A 17,822-nucleotide genomic window follows, 5' to 3' on the forward strand; every position below is an offset into this window, starting at 1 on the left:
TTTCTAAAATTCTATAATTCCCGAGAAACAAACAAACAACATAAAAGAACTATTCCTCTAAGAAAAAGGGAGAGAGATGATGAGCTGGTGGAATGTGGGTATAATTAAATTAAAGATCATTCCAGTAGTCTTTTTTACAATAATTCCATTCTTCCAGCTTTCTCTTCTGCCAAGAAGTACAATGTGAAATGATACTCATGTAGGAAAAAGGGATATACACAACACACGGTAAGAGCCTGAATAGTGGTTGGCTAGCATTCTTCACACTCCCTCTTAGGTGCTTATATTCTAAAGCATGAAGACGTCACATGGGAAATTACCTTGATGCGGTGGTAGCCTTCGAGTACACTGTCATTCAAGTTATACCTTAGATTACGGAACGGAAATGTTCACAGGCCAAGATGCTGAAAGCATAGGGCTTTATTAAATCAATGTAAAGCCCACAGCAAAAAGCAAGGGGAAATACATGGGGTTAATTCATTTCAGGTAGGGTATAAGAGGACTGGAAAAACCACACTAGTTGAATGCTCTGCAGTGTTGATATATCCTGCCTCTCATTCTACCACATCATCCTTCCCCACTAATGCTATGTTACAAAGACCAGAGTTCAGGTTTGAGCAAGGAAAGCGGTAGAAGGAAGGACCTAATGAAACCTGCTTCCTCCCTGTGAGAAGTCACGGCAAATAACCGAAACTCACCAATTAGCCTGATGAGCTGCTATGGGTTACAAAGGGTGACCAAATTAAGACCTCAAGAATATTGAATGCCTCATACTTCTCATGTATATCTAGTGTATCATGAGTACATGGTGCTCCATGCATATTTAATGCAACATATAGTGTTTTCTTGGTCTTTCTATTTCTTTCTGTGTTTTTCATACTCACATGCTCTAATTATTTTCTCTGTCTTAAAGTTTACTTACTTTGCTGTGTTTAACACGTCATATACATCTCATCTGTTTTCCTGTCTTCTATAGAAGAATTAATTATCCTTAAATAATATAGCAAATGCATAGCATGGGGTATTTGGGGCCCTTGAATATGAGCTCCAAATTAGTTTGGATGATACTGGACCAGAGAAATAGTTTCTGATTATTTACTTACCATAGCCATCCATAGCTTGAGAAATGAACACTTTTGATTTTGGTTGACCTGGAGTTTAATCCTTGCAGGGATACAACCCACAGGTGTTAAAAGAAATGTTTTCAGTGTTACATGTAACTCTGTATCTCTTGACTTTCACACAAGATGCATCAAGTAGTTGGTAGATGTTTGGCATGTTTGGACATAGGAGCTTGATGATGGCTGAGTCACTAAGCATAAAAAATGAGAAGAGTGTGTGAAGTCCTACAAAGACCTAAATGGTCCATGTTGCCCAGAGCCCCCAAACAGTGATTTTTCTCAGGCTGCCTTACATGAACAGAATGCTCCCTCCTCTCTCACTTTTTGTTTCCCGGGATGGTTCTTTCTTTGAGGAATTCTGTAGGAAGCCAGCAACACACCCAATTAAATACAGACATCGCTCCCTCCTACCAGCCCCTCTTCAACCCATCGCGGGAAGAGTGAAGAACCCAATGGCTTTACTTGGTTGATTTTATTTTCATTTTTTATTGAAAGCTTCATCAAAGAAAACAGAAGTTTAAACCTAACATCCACTGATCTACAGAAAGCCCAAGGAATGGGGGAAATGGTAGCTTGTTTGACTGTGGCACAGATGAAAAAATAAAAATAAAAGCAGAAACACCATAGAATTACAGAACTTTCCGTGACAGTCGGAGACATCAGTACAAAATGCTCTTAAATAAAGTTCAAAATTGAATGATGCTTCAGAAGTTCCATGAAATCAAGTATGGCCTAAAACAAGAGTTTTAAAAGAAGCTGTCCCATTTTTTTGTTTTGTTTTGTTTTTTGTTTTGTTTTGTTTTTTTAGAAACTCAGTATTTCATAGCAAGTTCACTTTTACATATATTTTTGAAAATTAAGATTCCAATTATATCCTTTTCTTCTTTTTAAATAAATGGAAGCATTAATTTCCAGAATGGAGAAAACTTTTTCAACTGTCTCTTTGAAATAGTTTTTACAGTTCCTGAAAATTATGGAATAAGTCTTTTATAATGAGAAAATAACATATTTTGGAGAGGAGGACAGAGCATCTTTCTTAATAATCAAAGACCAGAGGGTTTAAAATACAAAGTGTAATTACACTTTGGACACTATTTAAATTTGAAATGATCATTAAAAAAAAAAGTCCACTGGAGTGTCAAAGTGATTCAACCTTAATACAGTAACGCAAAGTCAAAAAACAACAAAACAATGCATTTATTTTTGTCAAAGATTTAAGATAGGGGTATTAGAGTGTTTCACCAAGAGCTGCTATTATATTTTCATAACTGAATTTTGAGTTGACCTTTTCTACCGGATCAAATTTCAAAACAAAAGGAAATTTAAAAAGCTTTCTTTTGAGGGAAGCCAAAAACTTTGCTAGTTTTTTTTCCTTTATATTCTGCAAGAATACAGTCAACTCTCAATTATTTGTGGTGGATGGGAAAGAACAGTATGGATAATAAAAAATCAATGGTATATGATGCACTGACATTAATTTTATAAATGATCTCAAACTCCTTCAATAAATCAATACTTAACTGTAAGCAAAATAGACTGATTTGAATTTTATTTTCCATTGTTTCTTTTCCCACCCTCAGGGTGACATGTTAATAAAAGGAAACAGAGCCCCAAGTTCCAATAGTTGAAAAGGAAAGACAAAACAAATCCACAAAGTAGATAATTAGCCCTTCAAAAATTGAGAGTGATTGTATTTCTGCAAGATTCAGTCATGGGGAAGTTACTAACTGGAGTAAATAAAATGGAAAAAAAAAAGGGTGACTCGGTGGTCTAGTAGTTCTTCCTGAACACTCCAAGCTTGATCTCACCCCTGCTTCAGCTTTAAAGCTTCCTGAGTGAAAAAAAGCATTTCTTAAAACATTATTTTCCCTCCCAGAAATACAAAGAAATGAACATTGAGAAGCCATCCATCCTTTTTGTGTATGTATGAGACAGTTAGCATATGTACTGGAGTTTAAAACCAAAGATAAAAGATATCAACAATCTGGGGTGTGCTCACTGCCCTACATCATAAAAGATCTTTGCTGGACACTTGGGGTGTTATATTTAGCTTTTGTACTTTTCTGAACTCTATGTAATCCACAAAAGAAAGCCATGACCAAGAGCACTTGGATTAGAAATTAATTATATATTTAAAAATACTAGATAAAAATTGTGAAATTCGAGTTAGACTCCACTGTCTTCCAATGCCACAGGGGATGTCAACTGTAAAACGAATTGATTCATTAATGAAATCCCATCATCACTCTGCCACAGGAAGTGTACAGTATACAGAATCAATGTGCCCGTTTCAATTACATCAGCTCCTCAGATCGGGGTGAGAGGCTGTCAGTCCCCGTGATCTCAAAATTTTGAAGCATGCCAAACACAGTGACATGAAAAAACAAAGTCTCATCTTTTACTCCCTACTGTGGACAAGATAAGATAGATCAAGGCTCCATGACATGTTTAAACTTTATTTTGAAGTGATGCCTCAAATGTGTTGAATGTTGTTATACACATACAAAAATATTATCCTTTCATTTGATTTTATGTCATAGGAAAACATTTATCACTGAAACCTACTGAAGAATTTCTCCCTGCTTATCAGCTCATCAGCAATTGTTTGTGTGCTCAAATTAAACATGACACTGAACGGTCAAATGTACTTTTAGTCTCCTACTAACATTACAGTCTGTCTAGACAGCACATTGAAACTTCTCAATCATGAAAGATTTCCTTCTGGACTAAGACAGGTTCCTATGATTTATTTGTGAAAAGAGCTTCACTTATTTGATTCTAACAATTCATTCTGAAAGCAAAGGTCCTTTTTAAATCAAATCTCACTTCTCATTAATGGGGATTTTAGGCCCCTGTAAAAGATACACAGTTATATAACTGACTTCACAATTACTCAAATAAAGTTTTTTAAAAAACCTTTTTCTGGGGTCATGTATGAATTGAAAATAATTTTCAAGCAGTTTTGCAAGGGGCTGATGTATTCTGTAGGTACAGTGAACCTCCTGCTCCATGAGCCATCTTCTGCTCTTAGCCTTCCATCTCTAAGATGAGTGCTTTAAACAGCATGTAATTTTTCATTAGAAAAGGGTGGAAATGAGTCTTATATGCTGTCAAATGTGGCAGATATTTTAAGGTCACAGGAAGAAGTGATTCAAGTGAAACTTGGAAACAACGCCTGAACGACTGAAATCTACCAAGGAAACAAAGTGACCCCGACCAAACTGGAGTAAGGTAGAGTATTTTTTTCTTTTCTTTTAGAATTTATGTCACTTGCAATATTTGAGACATGTCAGTATTCAAGGACAGTCACCAGCCCCTGCTAGCATTACATTTAGTTCACTCAGGGTCCATGACATCTTCAGAAGACACGACCATGCATTGAGGAGTCGCTATACATACTTTGTCTCCTCTGATAACACTTTATCATTATTAAAAGAAAACCCACTCCTCCACTGACCATGTAACTGGAGTTTGGATGAGATAGTTTATACCATTTGGATTCTGCTTTTAGTTTCTTTCCTAATGTTTAATCCAAGTATTTGCAATTAAAGTTGAAAGGAAAAATTTAACATCTGAATCAATGCTTGAAAATCTGGTGAACCAGAATACTCAAAAAAAAAAAAATGAGTACAGGATAAAATAGCCATAATATATAGTTGATTAAATTAGGATTCTGATGTTTACATATATTGAACACATATTTTGGGTTGTTTTCTTTTTCATCCAATGTAATGTTGCTTACCTGTGGCTTTCCCCCCTCTGACGTAACTCTTAAAAACAAGTATTAGGTAAGAGATGACAGATGAAAATTTGAACATGTGCCATTTTTTCCCTTCACTTTTTTCTTTTTGATATGAAAGAAGAGATTGTATAGGATGGCATGATATAAAACATCCAAACACAAAACACATGGGCACATAAAATGACAGGTACTTTCCTTTTGACTGAAGTGGCTTAAAAAAATTGAGATCACTGAAATTTCATAGTTGAAAACAATGTTTCTGAATGTATAAATAAAGCCATACTTTTGAATAGAAACAGGACGTGACCTAGGCACATTCATCAGCCACATGGTAGCTACCTCTTAGCCTCATTGTTGATTGTGTAAATGAGACTTTCTTTGTATCACATTAAGTTTAGTTTTTTGTTTTTGTTTTTGTTTTTTTTTTTTTACAGAAACAAAAGAAAGCATGTTAATTTCATATTCAAATGAATTATGCCCAGGATAATCCTTATTTATACAAAGAGTTCAGAGAGTGAAAAAACGAAACAGAAAACACAGTTTCCATACGTGTTTGCTTATACCCTCTGTAACCTGAGGGCCTGCTTCTCAAAGATAAAACTTAAGTGCTACCCTTAAAATACATGAGAAGCTGAAGTATGGAACAGAAGAAAGTGCAAACTTAGGATTCTCTTTAAAGCATGGAAAACCATAAGGATAGGTGTGACCAGTTGGAATTTCTCTGTAGCATATTACGATTTCTTGGATATATTTTCACCTCTAATTTGACCACAAAGATATGGAATCACTCTTTCGATTTGAGTTTCCAATACATGGTATTGCAAATAAGAGAGCCAGATCTATTTCAACTCTAGGCTTTTGTTTGTAGGTCATAAATGGTGGAATATTGACACTTTCTTATGACTCAAACTCATTACTCATGCTGACCTAATGGGAATATGATTTATCTTTCTTTTTTTTTTTTTTGTTTTCAGAATGTTTAAAAGCCTATTCTGATTTGTCTTACAATGAACTTAATGTATTTCCCTCTTCCTTCTGGACTAAGACAGGTTCCTATGACATAGTTTGTGAAAAGTTTCACTTGATTCTAATGATTCATTCAGAAAGCAATTCTAGTGCATGATTCAATTAACAAAGTTTCATTGTCCTTAGTTCCAGGTAAAACTGTACATGTTGAACATAGATTTCATGAACCAAATATGCAGAGACATTTGTTACATTGATGTTTGTTAATTCATTTTAGACAAAGTTTTGCATCATTCTCAATGCAAATATATCTCCTTTGGCTTTAATGATTGATCAAACCTAATTGTTTTGGTTCTTATTAGTATAAATCCTACAATTTCTTGATTGTCAACTAGCATTTTAAAAAGCTTACCTAAATTCCATTAATAGAATCATCAAACTTATTGGTCCCACTTGCCTCAGAGAGTTAACCGAAATAAAAAGGTCTATTTTGTCTTTCTTCTGACAACACCAGGATTTGAAAACACAATGAAAAAAGCAAAAAGAAGATATCCCCTCCCAACTGCAGAACCAAGGTGACTATTCATGGTGAATGACGACAAAGACTGAGGTGAAAAGACAAAATCAAGAGGTGTTGGAATTTAGAAGGAAGACTACTGTTACAAATACAATGAGACCTTTTCAGGAGACCACTCACCACTTAACAGAATATCACTAAGCTTTTTTGACAAGTGACCCTTCAGACCAGGTGCAGGAAGTATCTTTAGTTCAAAATTCACATACAGAAATTTCAACCTATTAAAAAATGTGTCTTAGCTTATTGGTGGCCATCAATATAAGTTTTATTACTCAAGAGAGCTAGCAAGGAACCAGAAAAGCTCATGGAATTTAAAGCCATTGGCTCTATCAGTTGGTATCCAGAACTCTTCATGCTGAAACTGCTGAAAACAGCAGGTGAAAGCTTCTACTATAAACAAATATACAAAAAAAAAAAAAAAAATTTGCAGGATGTAAAACACCAGTGGAAGGTAGTTTAAACAAACAACAAAATAAGAACTGGTCCGGCCATGTAGGTCAAATAAAATTTTTAAAAGAAAAGAAAAACAACCTCTATCTTCTGGACTGCAATAGGGTGCCACTTCATCTTTGGTATAAAATAGGCCATCCATAGGCTGAATTTGATCACAACTAGGAAAGACTACAGAAATTGTCAACAATTTCTCTATCTATTGCTTTTTTTGTTTTTTTGTTTTTTGTTTTGTTTTGTTTTGTTTTTTTTTTTGCACTTTTGACCATAAGCTCCTATCTACTTAAGTTTTTTTAATGCTCTTAAGCTAAGTTTTGCAATGTGACAAGCAAAGCTGACTAAAAACTTTGTAAAGCTCATAAAAAAGACTGCAGATAAAAAGCACTAATGCTTTTGCTAGCAATCACGCTTCGTAAATTAAAAAAAATCTGCATTCTGCCCCCCAAACACGCATTATTTCTAATGCAGTTGTTTTTAAACCAACCTTAATAACTTTACCATAAAATGTTTTAGCCTTCTAGAATGACTCAACACTTAAGACAAAGTTCATGAAAAGTCCCAGCATTTTTCCAATTCTTGTGGTTGCCATGGTTTCTTTTATCAACAAATTTTCTTCAAATGAAGAAAAACATTTTCTTTTAAACTGTACAGTTTTTTTCACCCTAAAAACTCATAGTCTTAAACTTCTGTACCAGTTAAAGCTGGCACAATATTTCAATTCTTTCTTGATTTTTTTTTAACAAGACGTTGACAGCTTGCCTCGAGAGCCTTTGACGTCCTTAAAATTAAGGCAATTAAGATTCAAGATAAACCTTACCTAAATATTTCTAAGAAAAAAAATAAAATAAAATAAACCAATCCACATTTAAACAAGATGGGGTGGGAGGGAGAAGAGTAGCTTAAGTACCAAGGAAAACCACTTGTTTCCATTTTTGTTTGCCCAACTGTTGACATCATATTTTCTGTTAGAAAAAAAAAAAAAATCTATCTACACCTTCAGATAAATTCTGAATTCAAATGTTCTTCCACATAATACGTCAACCTTCCATATTTTGTTTTGTTGTTTTTGTTGGTTTTCCTCTTCTGGGATTTTTTTTTTTTTTTTTTTTTACTTTAATTAAAAAAAAAAAAATGATGGCAAAAAATAAACTGTGAGACCACATGAAGGAACCATTTGCACAGCACATATAAATGCTTTGTTTTCGTTGGGTAAGTAGAAAATTAAAAAAAAAAAAAAAAAAAAAAAGCATTCCATTGACGCCTGTGCAAACTGGAAGCCAACTTCTTGTTCGGTGAAGTTTCTTCATTCAAGGCAAAGTTTCAGACGGACATTCTTCAGTCTTGTTTATGGTCTGTGAAAACAATTGAGTAAGTGGTTATTACATCAAAGCAACTTTGAAATTGCCTCTGTGCTCTTTTTCAATGAGGTCTCTTCAAAAGATACAAGCTCTTTCAAAATAACAGTCATCAATGAATTTGTAGAAGCATATTGGGCCAATTAAAGTATCAAATTCTGCCACTTTCACACAAACATATACTCCAGCCAAAAAGTATGTTCATGTTAAATATCAAGGCTAATAGGTCAAGAATAGCTCTCAATTCTAAAGTAATATTACAAATATACCAAGATAAAAAAAAATACTGCCTTTATGCATGGAATCTATTTTTCATTGACTGACTTATGTTATAGCTCCCCCAGAAACTCTTTGAGTAATTCTACCCCTTCAGAATTCCCATGAGATTCATCACTTACTCAGTCAACAAATATGTGGAACCCTACTATGTACCCAAGGTACAGCAATGGATTGTATGTTAACTTGTGGTAAGTTCCCATAAGCCTTGTTGGCCCAAGTAATTAAGTAAGACAAGTAAAAGGGCAACGACATTTTGTTCACTTTCTCTCTCTTCCTTCTCTTCTTCCATGCTCATTCATCTCATCAAAATTTCAAATTCTTGAGAGCGGAGATTACATTTTATTTTTACATTTTACTCTTCAGAAGTCTGGCAGAGTGGTAGTCACATAATAGGGGTTTAACTAGACAAATGTCACTTTTACTATATGCCACTTTCCCTAGCCTAGCCCCAGCAATGTCTTCTGCTGCTGCCCCATCTATATTGCAAGGCTGAGCTTCCAGTAGGTTGACCTTTACTCTAAGCTCTTCCACCCATAGATTAGAGTTTTTCTAAATAATTTCAGGGGTGTGCTATATAAAAAGAAGAACCTCATGATACACAGCTGCTTAATTTAGTAGAGAAACCTCAGGGTTGCTGGGTATAGTTGTACAGATTGCTCACTGCACAAGATGCATAGCCGAGAGAGCGCAGGGGGGCTAAATTCCAGCCATTAGTCTGTTCCCCAAGGTACGTACTCTGATGCAGGGCTGCATTCACCCTAAGCTAGTGGGCCTTATTCAAATTGACAAAAAGCCCTCAACAATGTTTTAAACTATATGACAGTTAGTTTGGGATAACCCAAAGGGGTTGCTTTTCTTATACTGCAAAAGGCCCTCATGTGAGTCCCCTATGGTTCTTACAAACTGGATCAATTTGTACTTAGAATCATGTAAGAAAAGTGACTAGTTGGTAAATTGAATATTTCCATTTTTTAACCAGTAGTTTAAGTCTCTAGAAATATTTTTTTCCTGTATTAGACAAGAAAGTAGAATTTCTTTTCAGAAGAAATGCAATTAAATTTTTCATAATAGCAACAATAAGGGAAATTTTATTAGTAGTAGTCATGGGAACCATGGCATATATTTGATCTCTATACTTCTTCAAGTTTAGACTTACTCCATTATTTCTAAAAATCTATCTTGTATGGTTTTGTGTTTTTGTTTGTTTGTTTCTTTGAATCTATTCTTTGCTCCTAATCCTAGCTTTCACCCTGTTCTTATTGTACATTGAGAAGGAAACACCTAAAACACCGTGGATCTCTGTAAAAGCTGCTCAATGAACAGTGTCTTACTCAATGACGGGCTACACTGGCATAGAACACTCACTGCTCAGGTATGTCAAGTGTACTTGTCTCCAAGCATCCATGTTTACGAGCTGGGCTGGAGCTCTTTTCAAGTTTTTATAACTTTCCACAAATGTTTCTAATAGCCCTGTCCTATAACTTGCTTAATCCTTCAGATAGTCTCATTTCTACCTGAAAATAAATGGGGAGAAATGAATGGTTGTACTTCGCATTTTCATAGTTGCTAGCTGAAGTTCGAAAGGAAAAGGTGTTGCTGTTTAATAGAACTGAATTCACTCCTATCCACCTTCTCTGTTGTAGGTAAAGGGTGAAAGTGCACATTTAAATAATGATATGGGTTGCACTGATATCCATAAAAAGAGAAGGCTTCTAAATTTTCACGGCTGTGATCATTAGTAACAGGAACGCTTTAAATTGATCAGTGGGATTATATCAGAAATAAAATTGGTTGCAACTTAAAAAGAATTCATGTAAATAAGATAATGTATATGTAAATCATTTGGAAACTGTAAAGTACTGTGCAAGCAGAATATATTATTACTTATAAGCATAAAGGACATGTAAACATGGTAATCAAGGACATACTTTACATGTCATTAACATACTTACATATATAGGGAATTGGTGTTCATGACAATTTAGTTAGCCAAAGAAGACTTGAAGAAGAAAAACACCTTGCAAAGCTGGGATTGAGATGAGGACCTTCTAAGGTCAGTGTGGGTGTTGGAGGACAAAGAGTTTGACTGAATTTAAGATCACAGTGTTATTTTGAACCCTTTATCTTTCATCTCTCCCCCGCAGCAAAAAAAAAAATAAAAAAAAAAACAGGCAGAATGAATAGATTAGGAAGTAGCAACTGTAATCTTAGAATTCTAGACTTTCAGAGCTGGAAGAAGTCTTAGAGATCATCTAATAATGCAATATTCCCCAGTGTCATTCCTGATAGATTAGCTCTTTGCCATGTAGAAAGGATTCTGTGGTCAAGTTTGGGAAAAACTGCTACTGGTCTTCCATTACTGGATCACCCATAGGTAAACTAAGCACGTGGTTAAGGAATGAACAAAAAAGGGTATCCAATACAAAAAAAAAATGTTTTTGAAAGAATATAATCTTTTAAGTTAGTATCAAAATCATCATCATGTTGACAACACAATTTTTTGTTAGCATTCTTTAATAATTTGTTAAAAAAAAAAAAAAAAAAAAAACCTCTTAGAGTTCCAAAGGAGGAGGGCAGCACACACTAATCTTTCAGGAACATTTGAAATATTTGTCTGGCCCTCTAGGAGGGCCATTAGCATTTTAATGGCTTTGAAGAGAACTGCAATTAAGAAAGTATTTCACTTAGGTTAAAGCAGTGTTTCCCAACACTGAAACACTGCTTCTGACTACTCCTCCCCACCCCAACTCCAGAGAATGGTGATAAATTATCTCTCTCACCACTAGAGACCTAATTTACACTCTGGAGAACAATCTAATCTCTCACTTTAAAGAAGGAAAGGAGGCTCCAAAGGGTTGAGTGACATCTAGTAAGTGGCAAAGATGCAATTTGAATCAAGGACTTTTGATTTTGCATCTTAGACTTTAAACTTTGCTTGAAGACTCATACTTTCAAGTCCTACTTGTTTTTTTTAGATTTTCTAAATAGCACAAAGAAAAACTGATAACTTAGGCAGGAATTGGAATTTCCACAGAACTTCCAAAATAAACCACAGGTATCATTTCCACCTTTTGGGATAAGAGTCCAGAGTCCCTTTGCATTAATAGACTCTTAAAACTAGAAGAAAAAAAAAAGCGTGACTACAAAATGTGAACACCTGCTTTTTCAGCTTGGAAAGTAGAATTTAGAATACTAAAATATTTGCTGACATAGATCCCAAATGTAACCTATTTACTTATATGCACATTTATATTTCTCAAACTTTTATCTTGCAACCTTCTATTGTGATGTCTCTAATTTACTTTAAAATACCTTAGTATAGACATTTTGATACTAAATGTATGCGTGATGGGTTAAGCTACTTTTTAGGGACATTCAGCTACCCAATTCAGAATTTCTCACCCCCTAGGAGGTCAGCTATCATTTAATGAGAAAGGCCATAGGTTTGTACAAGTACTTTAAACTACCCCCTATGTCAGTTAGCACAATGATTGTTAAAAATGGGTCGCCTGATGAATGTAGGGGCATGTCATTAGCAAAATGATGTTGGAAATGCGCTGCCATTTGTAAAATTTGGAGTACTCAAGATAATGTGGATTGGTGAAAGTATTTTAGAGATAGTCACCGCTCTACATGAACAAGAAAGACAGGTGTGGAGAAAGACACAGAGAAATTAGTAGCCTATAACTTTAGGAATTCTGCTTGTGACTTGACCTCAAAACAAGACCGTTAAAGTAGATTTCTAGTGGCCTCCATAAGGATAACACAGTCTTACCACTAGAACATGGCCAAATCTAATCTAAGTGAATTTTTCATGTTAAGAGTGTTCAGATACTTAAAAGAACAGAGCTGGGACTGTAGCAGGTGAGTACAGAGCAAGCTGTATAAATTGTTGTGTGCCTGTTTTCTATTGACTACTTCTTTAATATTTGCTCTGTGGGTTCCTAAACATTTACCAGTGATAGTTATATAAGAAAAAGAACTCAGGTGTTCACATGACACAAATGGTTCTGAAGAATCTCATGTCTTACTGTGACACAAGTCAGCTTCCCTTGGCTGAAATTGATAAAAACTTGGATAAAGTCACATTAATTTCTTCCTTTCAAAAAATTTCAGAAGTGATTGTCATTCACCAATTTATTTGACTTAGTGCATTGTCTTGGTTTTCATTCAATATTTTATTGTTGTTGTTTCAAGTTAAAGCTCCTAGTACTTTGTAGTATGTTAAAGAGAGGAAGTTGAGAATATAAACAGGACCTGTTAAAAATTTTCTCCAGGTTTAAAGAAATGTCCGCAAGGCAATGCAAGTGGTTTTCACAAGTCACACATTTGAAATGTTCCATGTTCCAGGGTGCTTTCATCTCTGTCATGTTGCAGCAACGAGCACGCCCTGTGGAACATCCTGTAACATACGTTCCTGCATGAGTGCAAAAGAAAATTCCTTCAAATGAGGAAATCCCTTACCATAATTTTTACCCCTATGAAGACATGGGATGGAGGATTTCTATTCTTGATATTTATTATATGTGGAAAGCTCTGCATTATCAACCGTAAGGATCTATGGCGCAAGGCACATAACCGTGGGGTAACCACAGTTTTAAACACATTTGAACACAAAGTTTTATGTCGTCAGATTTAGACTTCTTCAACTATTTCAAGGAATAAAGTTTCTCTGAATTAAATTCCTTGTATTCTCCACAAATCAGGCCCTCCCGATTTTATATCATCTGCCTCTGTTAGTGGCATCAATAACTTCAGTTTTGCTTGTAATTTGAAAGTCCTGTTCTACTTTTCTTACTTCAGTCCATCTCCCTAGCCCTTACCTCCACCATCTCCCCTGTCATGATCTCGAAACAGGGCCCGGTTGGGACCCCCACAAAAGAGGCCTTGCAATGTTCCTGGCCTCACCTCCCCCTGTCCTAGAGCTTAACAATTGATCAACAACCTCCCTGCGGTTTGAGGTTGGAATGTCTCCAGTCCCAGTTCCTGAGTTTAGAATGTCCCCTGTCCCAGTTTCCTGCTTTAGATAATTACCTTGAAACTCATGCTTGCTTACTGATCACAATCTCTATGGCCTAGCATTCTTTCCAGTTTCTGTTATCACTGCTCCTGGGTTGATGACCATGAAGGGGAGACACATTGCCAGAGGGAAGGCTCCATGCAGACCCCAGGACTCGCACATAGCCTCTGGAGGAACGCCCAGATTTTCCTTTAAATACCCCAAGGTAGACTGAGAATGTGAAGGCAGTTTTCGGGGGTGTTTACCTGCTGCCTTCTCAGATTACCGGTGCTCTGATAATAAATGCTTATTCTATGACCCAACTCCTGTGTCAGTCTATTGGCTGAGCGGCGCAGGCAGCATGAGCCCCGGACTCCTTTGGCCTCCAGTTTCAATCTTATTTCAGAATTTTTTACCCTCTTGTCTGAACCATTGCAATAAGAGGACTGTCTGTTTCCATTGCTTGCAAATCCATTGTCTACTTCAACTGAAAGGACATTCAAAGAACAAAGACAACCTCAATCTCAGTATGGCACCTGATAGGAGAATCTGGGTCCAATCTGCCTTTTCACACCATCCTACTACTCCGCATCTACTTCCCATATTATTCTACTGGTGAGTTTTCCCATCCATGGACATGGATCAAGATGTTACTTCACCTGGACCCTTGCTCCTTCCTGTAAGACCCAGTTCCGGTTGTCACAACCTCCACCAAAGCTCATACACCAAGAAAATTTAAATGCATCCTCCTATTATTTACTAGAGCACTTTAAAAAAAGAGGCCTGTCCATTTTCTTTCTTGCAGTATACTACCCTTGTCTATGTGTAGGTATAATCCTGTACTAGATTGTAAACCTTTGAGGGCAGAGATCCTGTCTCCTAGCATAGTGCCGGCATAATACTGGGTACTAAAAGGGACACTGGGCCTAGGTGTGGAGGTGGATGGGGAGACTCTTCCCAGAATCCTTGAGAGGCCAAGATGCTCTCTCTCTGGATCAGATGGAGGACTCCCTTCCCCACCACATCATACAATGACCATGGAAAGGTGGGGACAACCCTGAGAAGGAGCATCTCCTTGTGGGCTGACAAGTAGGGGCAGCTAAAGTTGATTTAAACAGGCAGGGAGAGGAGGAGGTTCAAAACAATTTCAAGAGGGGAAATGTGTATCCTGAAAGCCATCCTTGAAACACATCTCCCTCTACGTAGCCTCCATTGGGAAGAATCATTGAAATGTAAATAAAATTCTGCCATTCCTTCTCTTAAATCTCTCCAAAGATTTTCTAGCTCACTTAGCATAAAACCAAGAATAATTAATTACTCAACACCAAGCCAAGTATCCAAGGACTGAAGGTCTTATAGAAGATAACCTGTTTGACTTCATTTCCTACTGCCCTCCACACCAGTCCACCATATTCCAGCCTCAGTTTCCCCCTCTGGACCTATGAATTTCTGTTTTCTCTATGTAGAATGCTTTTTCTCCAAATCTCTCCAAGATTAGCTTCTAACTATCCTTCAGATCCTCTGAGAGACCTTCCTGATACCAAATCTTAGGTTTTTACCCAGTCACTTTCTATTATAAGAATCTTGTTAAGCAGTCTGCTTTGAAATTTTGTTTCTTTTTGATTATTTGCTGATTGATTCATTGATTGTCTACTCCTAGTAGAAAATAAACCCCGAGTGCCATCTGCCTCTTTCATTGAACTTTCACTAGCATCTAGATACTGTCTGTCACATAGTTGGCACTCAATCCGTAATTGTGGATTGGATGAATGAAAGCATTGTTTTCATTTATCCAGGCTTCAATAAACTGTTAGCAAGGAGGGTCTCAGATCACTCATTTCCTCATTATGCTTTAAAACAGCCAAAGCCAGTTTCACCTACTCACCAAGCCTTGAAAAATGTTTTTGGCAAATGTAGCATTTTTCATCTCCCACCAGTGCCTCTCACTGTGCTTCCACATAGCCAATCTCTACTCCTTTCTCACATATGATCTGCTGAGCAGACTGAAAAAAAAAAATTCCAATATTCTTGGAACAGAGTGCCAGAGACTACAATATTGTTTGGTGTATGTAAAAGTGATTCACACAGGCTATAGGTGAATTCACACACACACACACACACATACACACACACACAAACTGCTTTATTTACTATGGATCTTTTCTGAAAGCTATTGTGTGATGATGATGAAAACAATACTAATACTACTACTAATAATGATAATTCCTTATATTTGTAAGGTTAAGTCATGTTCTGAGTGCATTTAATTCTCAGGACGAACTTTAGAAGCTAAACCACACATATAAGACTCCATTTCCATGATTAACCTTTCAACAACAAACAAATCTCTATTGAGGTTAAAAAGCAATGAGGATCAAGAAATGGGGCAACGTTAGTTATACAGGCAGAAAGGATCATCGGGAATTCTCTACCCACAGGGACTTTGATTGTTATCTACAAAGTAGAATAGTTTGCATGACAAGATATTTCACTATGGACAGAACTTTGTTAATTCCTTTGGTGTCAATCAAAACCTTTCAAATTTTAGTCTATATAATTACTCAACACAAAGCCAACTCTACTTTGCTTTATAAGTTATTTAAGGATTTTTCAAGAGTAATTCTGACTGCCTGATTTTTGCTTTGCTATTTATTTCTGAATAAGACCCTACTCTATGATGTTTTATATTTTATAATATCTTTTTTCATGAATTATTTTACTGGGTGTTCAAAGCAAACTTGTAAGTGGAGAGCTACTGTTTTTATTTAAGAATGAGAAAACTGAAAGGGGAGCTGACTCTGGGTGGTGAACACACAGTGTGATTTATGGATGATGTGATACAGAATTGCACAACTGAAATCTATGTAATTCTACTAACAATTGTCACCCCAATAAATTAAAAATAAATTAAAAAAAAAAAAAAAAAAAGAATGAGAAAACTGAGACCAAAATGCAGGCTCACTATTCAGTTTCAAGTGGGTATACTGGAATTTTTCCAAAATCTGTATGGTAATTTTTTTTTTTTTTTTTTTTGGTAAAAATAGTTACAATGCTCCTTTCTGCATCTAAACCATTTGGTAGTGAACTCCTACATCAACCCTGGGTGTGGCCATCTGACTTGCTTTGTCCCAAGGGGCAGAAGCAAATGAGTCACAAACAGAATTGAAAATGGCAGTCATTTGGGCTTCCTCTTTTGTTTTTCTCCAAACTCTGAGACTTTCATGTGAATAAGCTTGCGGGAGGATCAAAAACATGTGGCTCGCTCACTTCTCTCACTCAACCAAAAGCCAAACACCAAGACGCAGAGCTGTGGAAGTGACCAGCAGCTGTCCCCAGGTGCTTGAGCAAATCCAGTCAACACCAGAAGACCTATCCACCAACTCAAATCACCAACCCACATAATCATGAACGAAATAAATGCTTCTCACTAAGTTTGAGATGGTCTGTATTGCTGCGAAAGCTAACAGATACAACACAAGAGAGTCAAGTCAAGATGGCTGCTCTTGACGGAAAGAGCTTAGTGTAGCCCGCACTTACTTAGACTGTGGGTAAGGGTATGCAGATGCGTGTTCATTGGACGTGTCCACTGCTATTTGTTGTTGCTGACCACTGGTGTCCTGGGATGAAGGTGCCACTGTCTGGGGAGAGGTATCAGCAACAACACCCTAAAGAGGCAAATAAGAACACAAAAGTCTTATTGGCTTCATCAAAGAACCCTCTTCCAGATGCACTGTAGAGAATACCTCTCTTCTATTTGGCTCAACTAAAGTTGCATGAAGCCACAGCTGCATGAAGCCACAATAAGGACTCAAAGGAAGACTGCAGAGCACATTTGGATAAGGGCTGAGAAATTCACCTCAATGTACAACCAAGAAGCCTTGCCATCACATGTCCTTGGAGCAAACGGTCAGAAAATCATTTTGCCCATACTTAGAACTTTTAAACCATAATTGCACACAGCCACACTAAATAGTAATTTATTAATAAATAAAAAAATTCAGGCAGGATTCCTGTAAAAATTGTATATTCAAGCATTTTGCTGGGTAGCGAACTGTACCAGGTCGACATGATCTGGCAAAATAATGAACTCTGACCTTAGTAAAAATCTACATCAAAATTTGGAATTCTTTTACAAGGCTATTGCTAAGCAGGATTTCCCTTCAGAAATTGGATTTGTGTTATTTTCCACAACATGAATTGGACTTCACTTAGAGGTTTCAGAGAAAGAAACAAACATCCTTCAATTTGATTTGCTCCTGCCTGCACACTTTCATTCTCTTGTTCCTCACAGAAGCCAACAAAAATGAACTTCTGGAATCGGTCATCATTAGGG

General features: G+C 36.4%; 1 protein-coding gene across 11 annotated transcripts in view; it reads right to left on the reverse strand.

Moving 5' to 3' along the window:
- Positions 1-1,888: 1,888 nt before the first annotated feature.
- The window catches only part of RBMS3 (RNA binding motif single stranded interacting protein 3), a 648,742-nt gene continuing 632,808 nt past the window's right edge, over positions 1,889-17,822 (reverse strand). For 4 of the 11 annotated variants that reach the window (XM_033132633.1, XM_033132640.1, XM_033132642.1 and 1 more), the window contains 2 exons: positions 17,027-17,154; positions 7,112-8,208 (listed from right to left, as the gene is read on the reverse strand). In XM_033132633.1, coding sequence (XP_032988524.1) covers positions 8,202-8,208; positions 17,027-17,154 — 135 coding nt within the window. In that variant the 3' untranslated portion in view covers positions 7,112-8,201. Of the gene's footprint in view, positions 8,209-17,022; positions 17,155-17,822 lie in introns of those variants that run through there. The other 7 variants (XM_033132639.1, XM_033132643.1, XM_033132637.1 and 4 more) reach the window with 2 other exon arrangements.

The sequence above is a fragment of the Rhinolophus ferrumequinum genome, chromosome 17 (assembly GCF_004115265.2).
Source record: "Rhinolophus ferrumequinum isolate MPI-CBG mRhiFer1 chromosome 17, mRhiFer1_v1.p, whole genome shotgun sequence".
Taxonomy (NCBI): Eukaryota; Metazoa; Chordata; class Mammalia; order Chiroptera; family Rhinolophidae; genus Rhinolophus; species Rhinolophus ferrumequinum.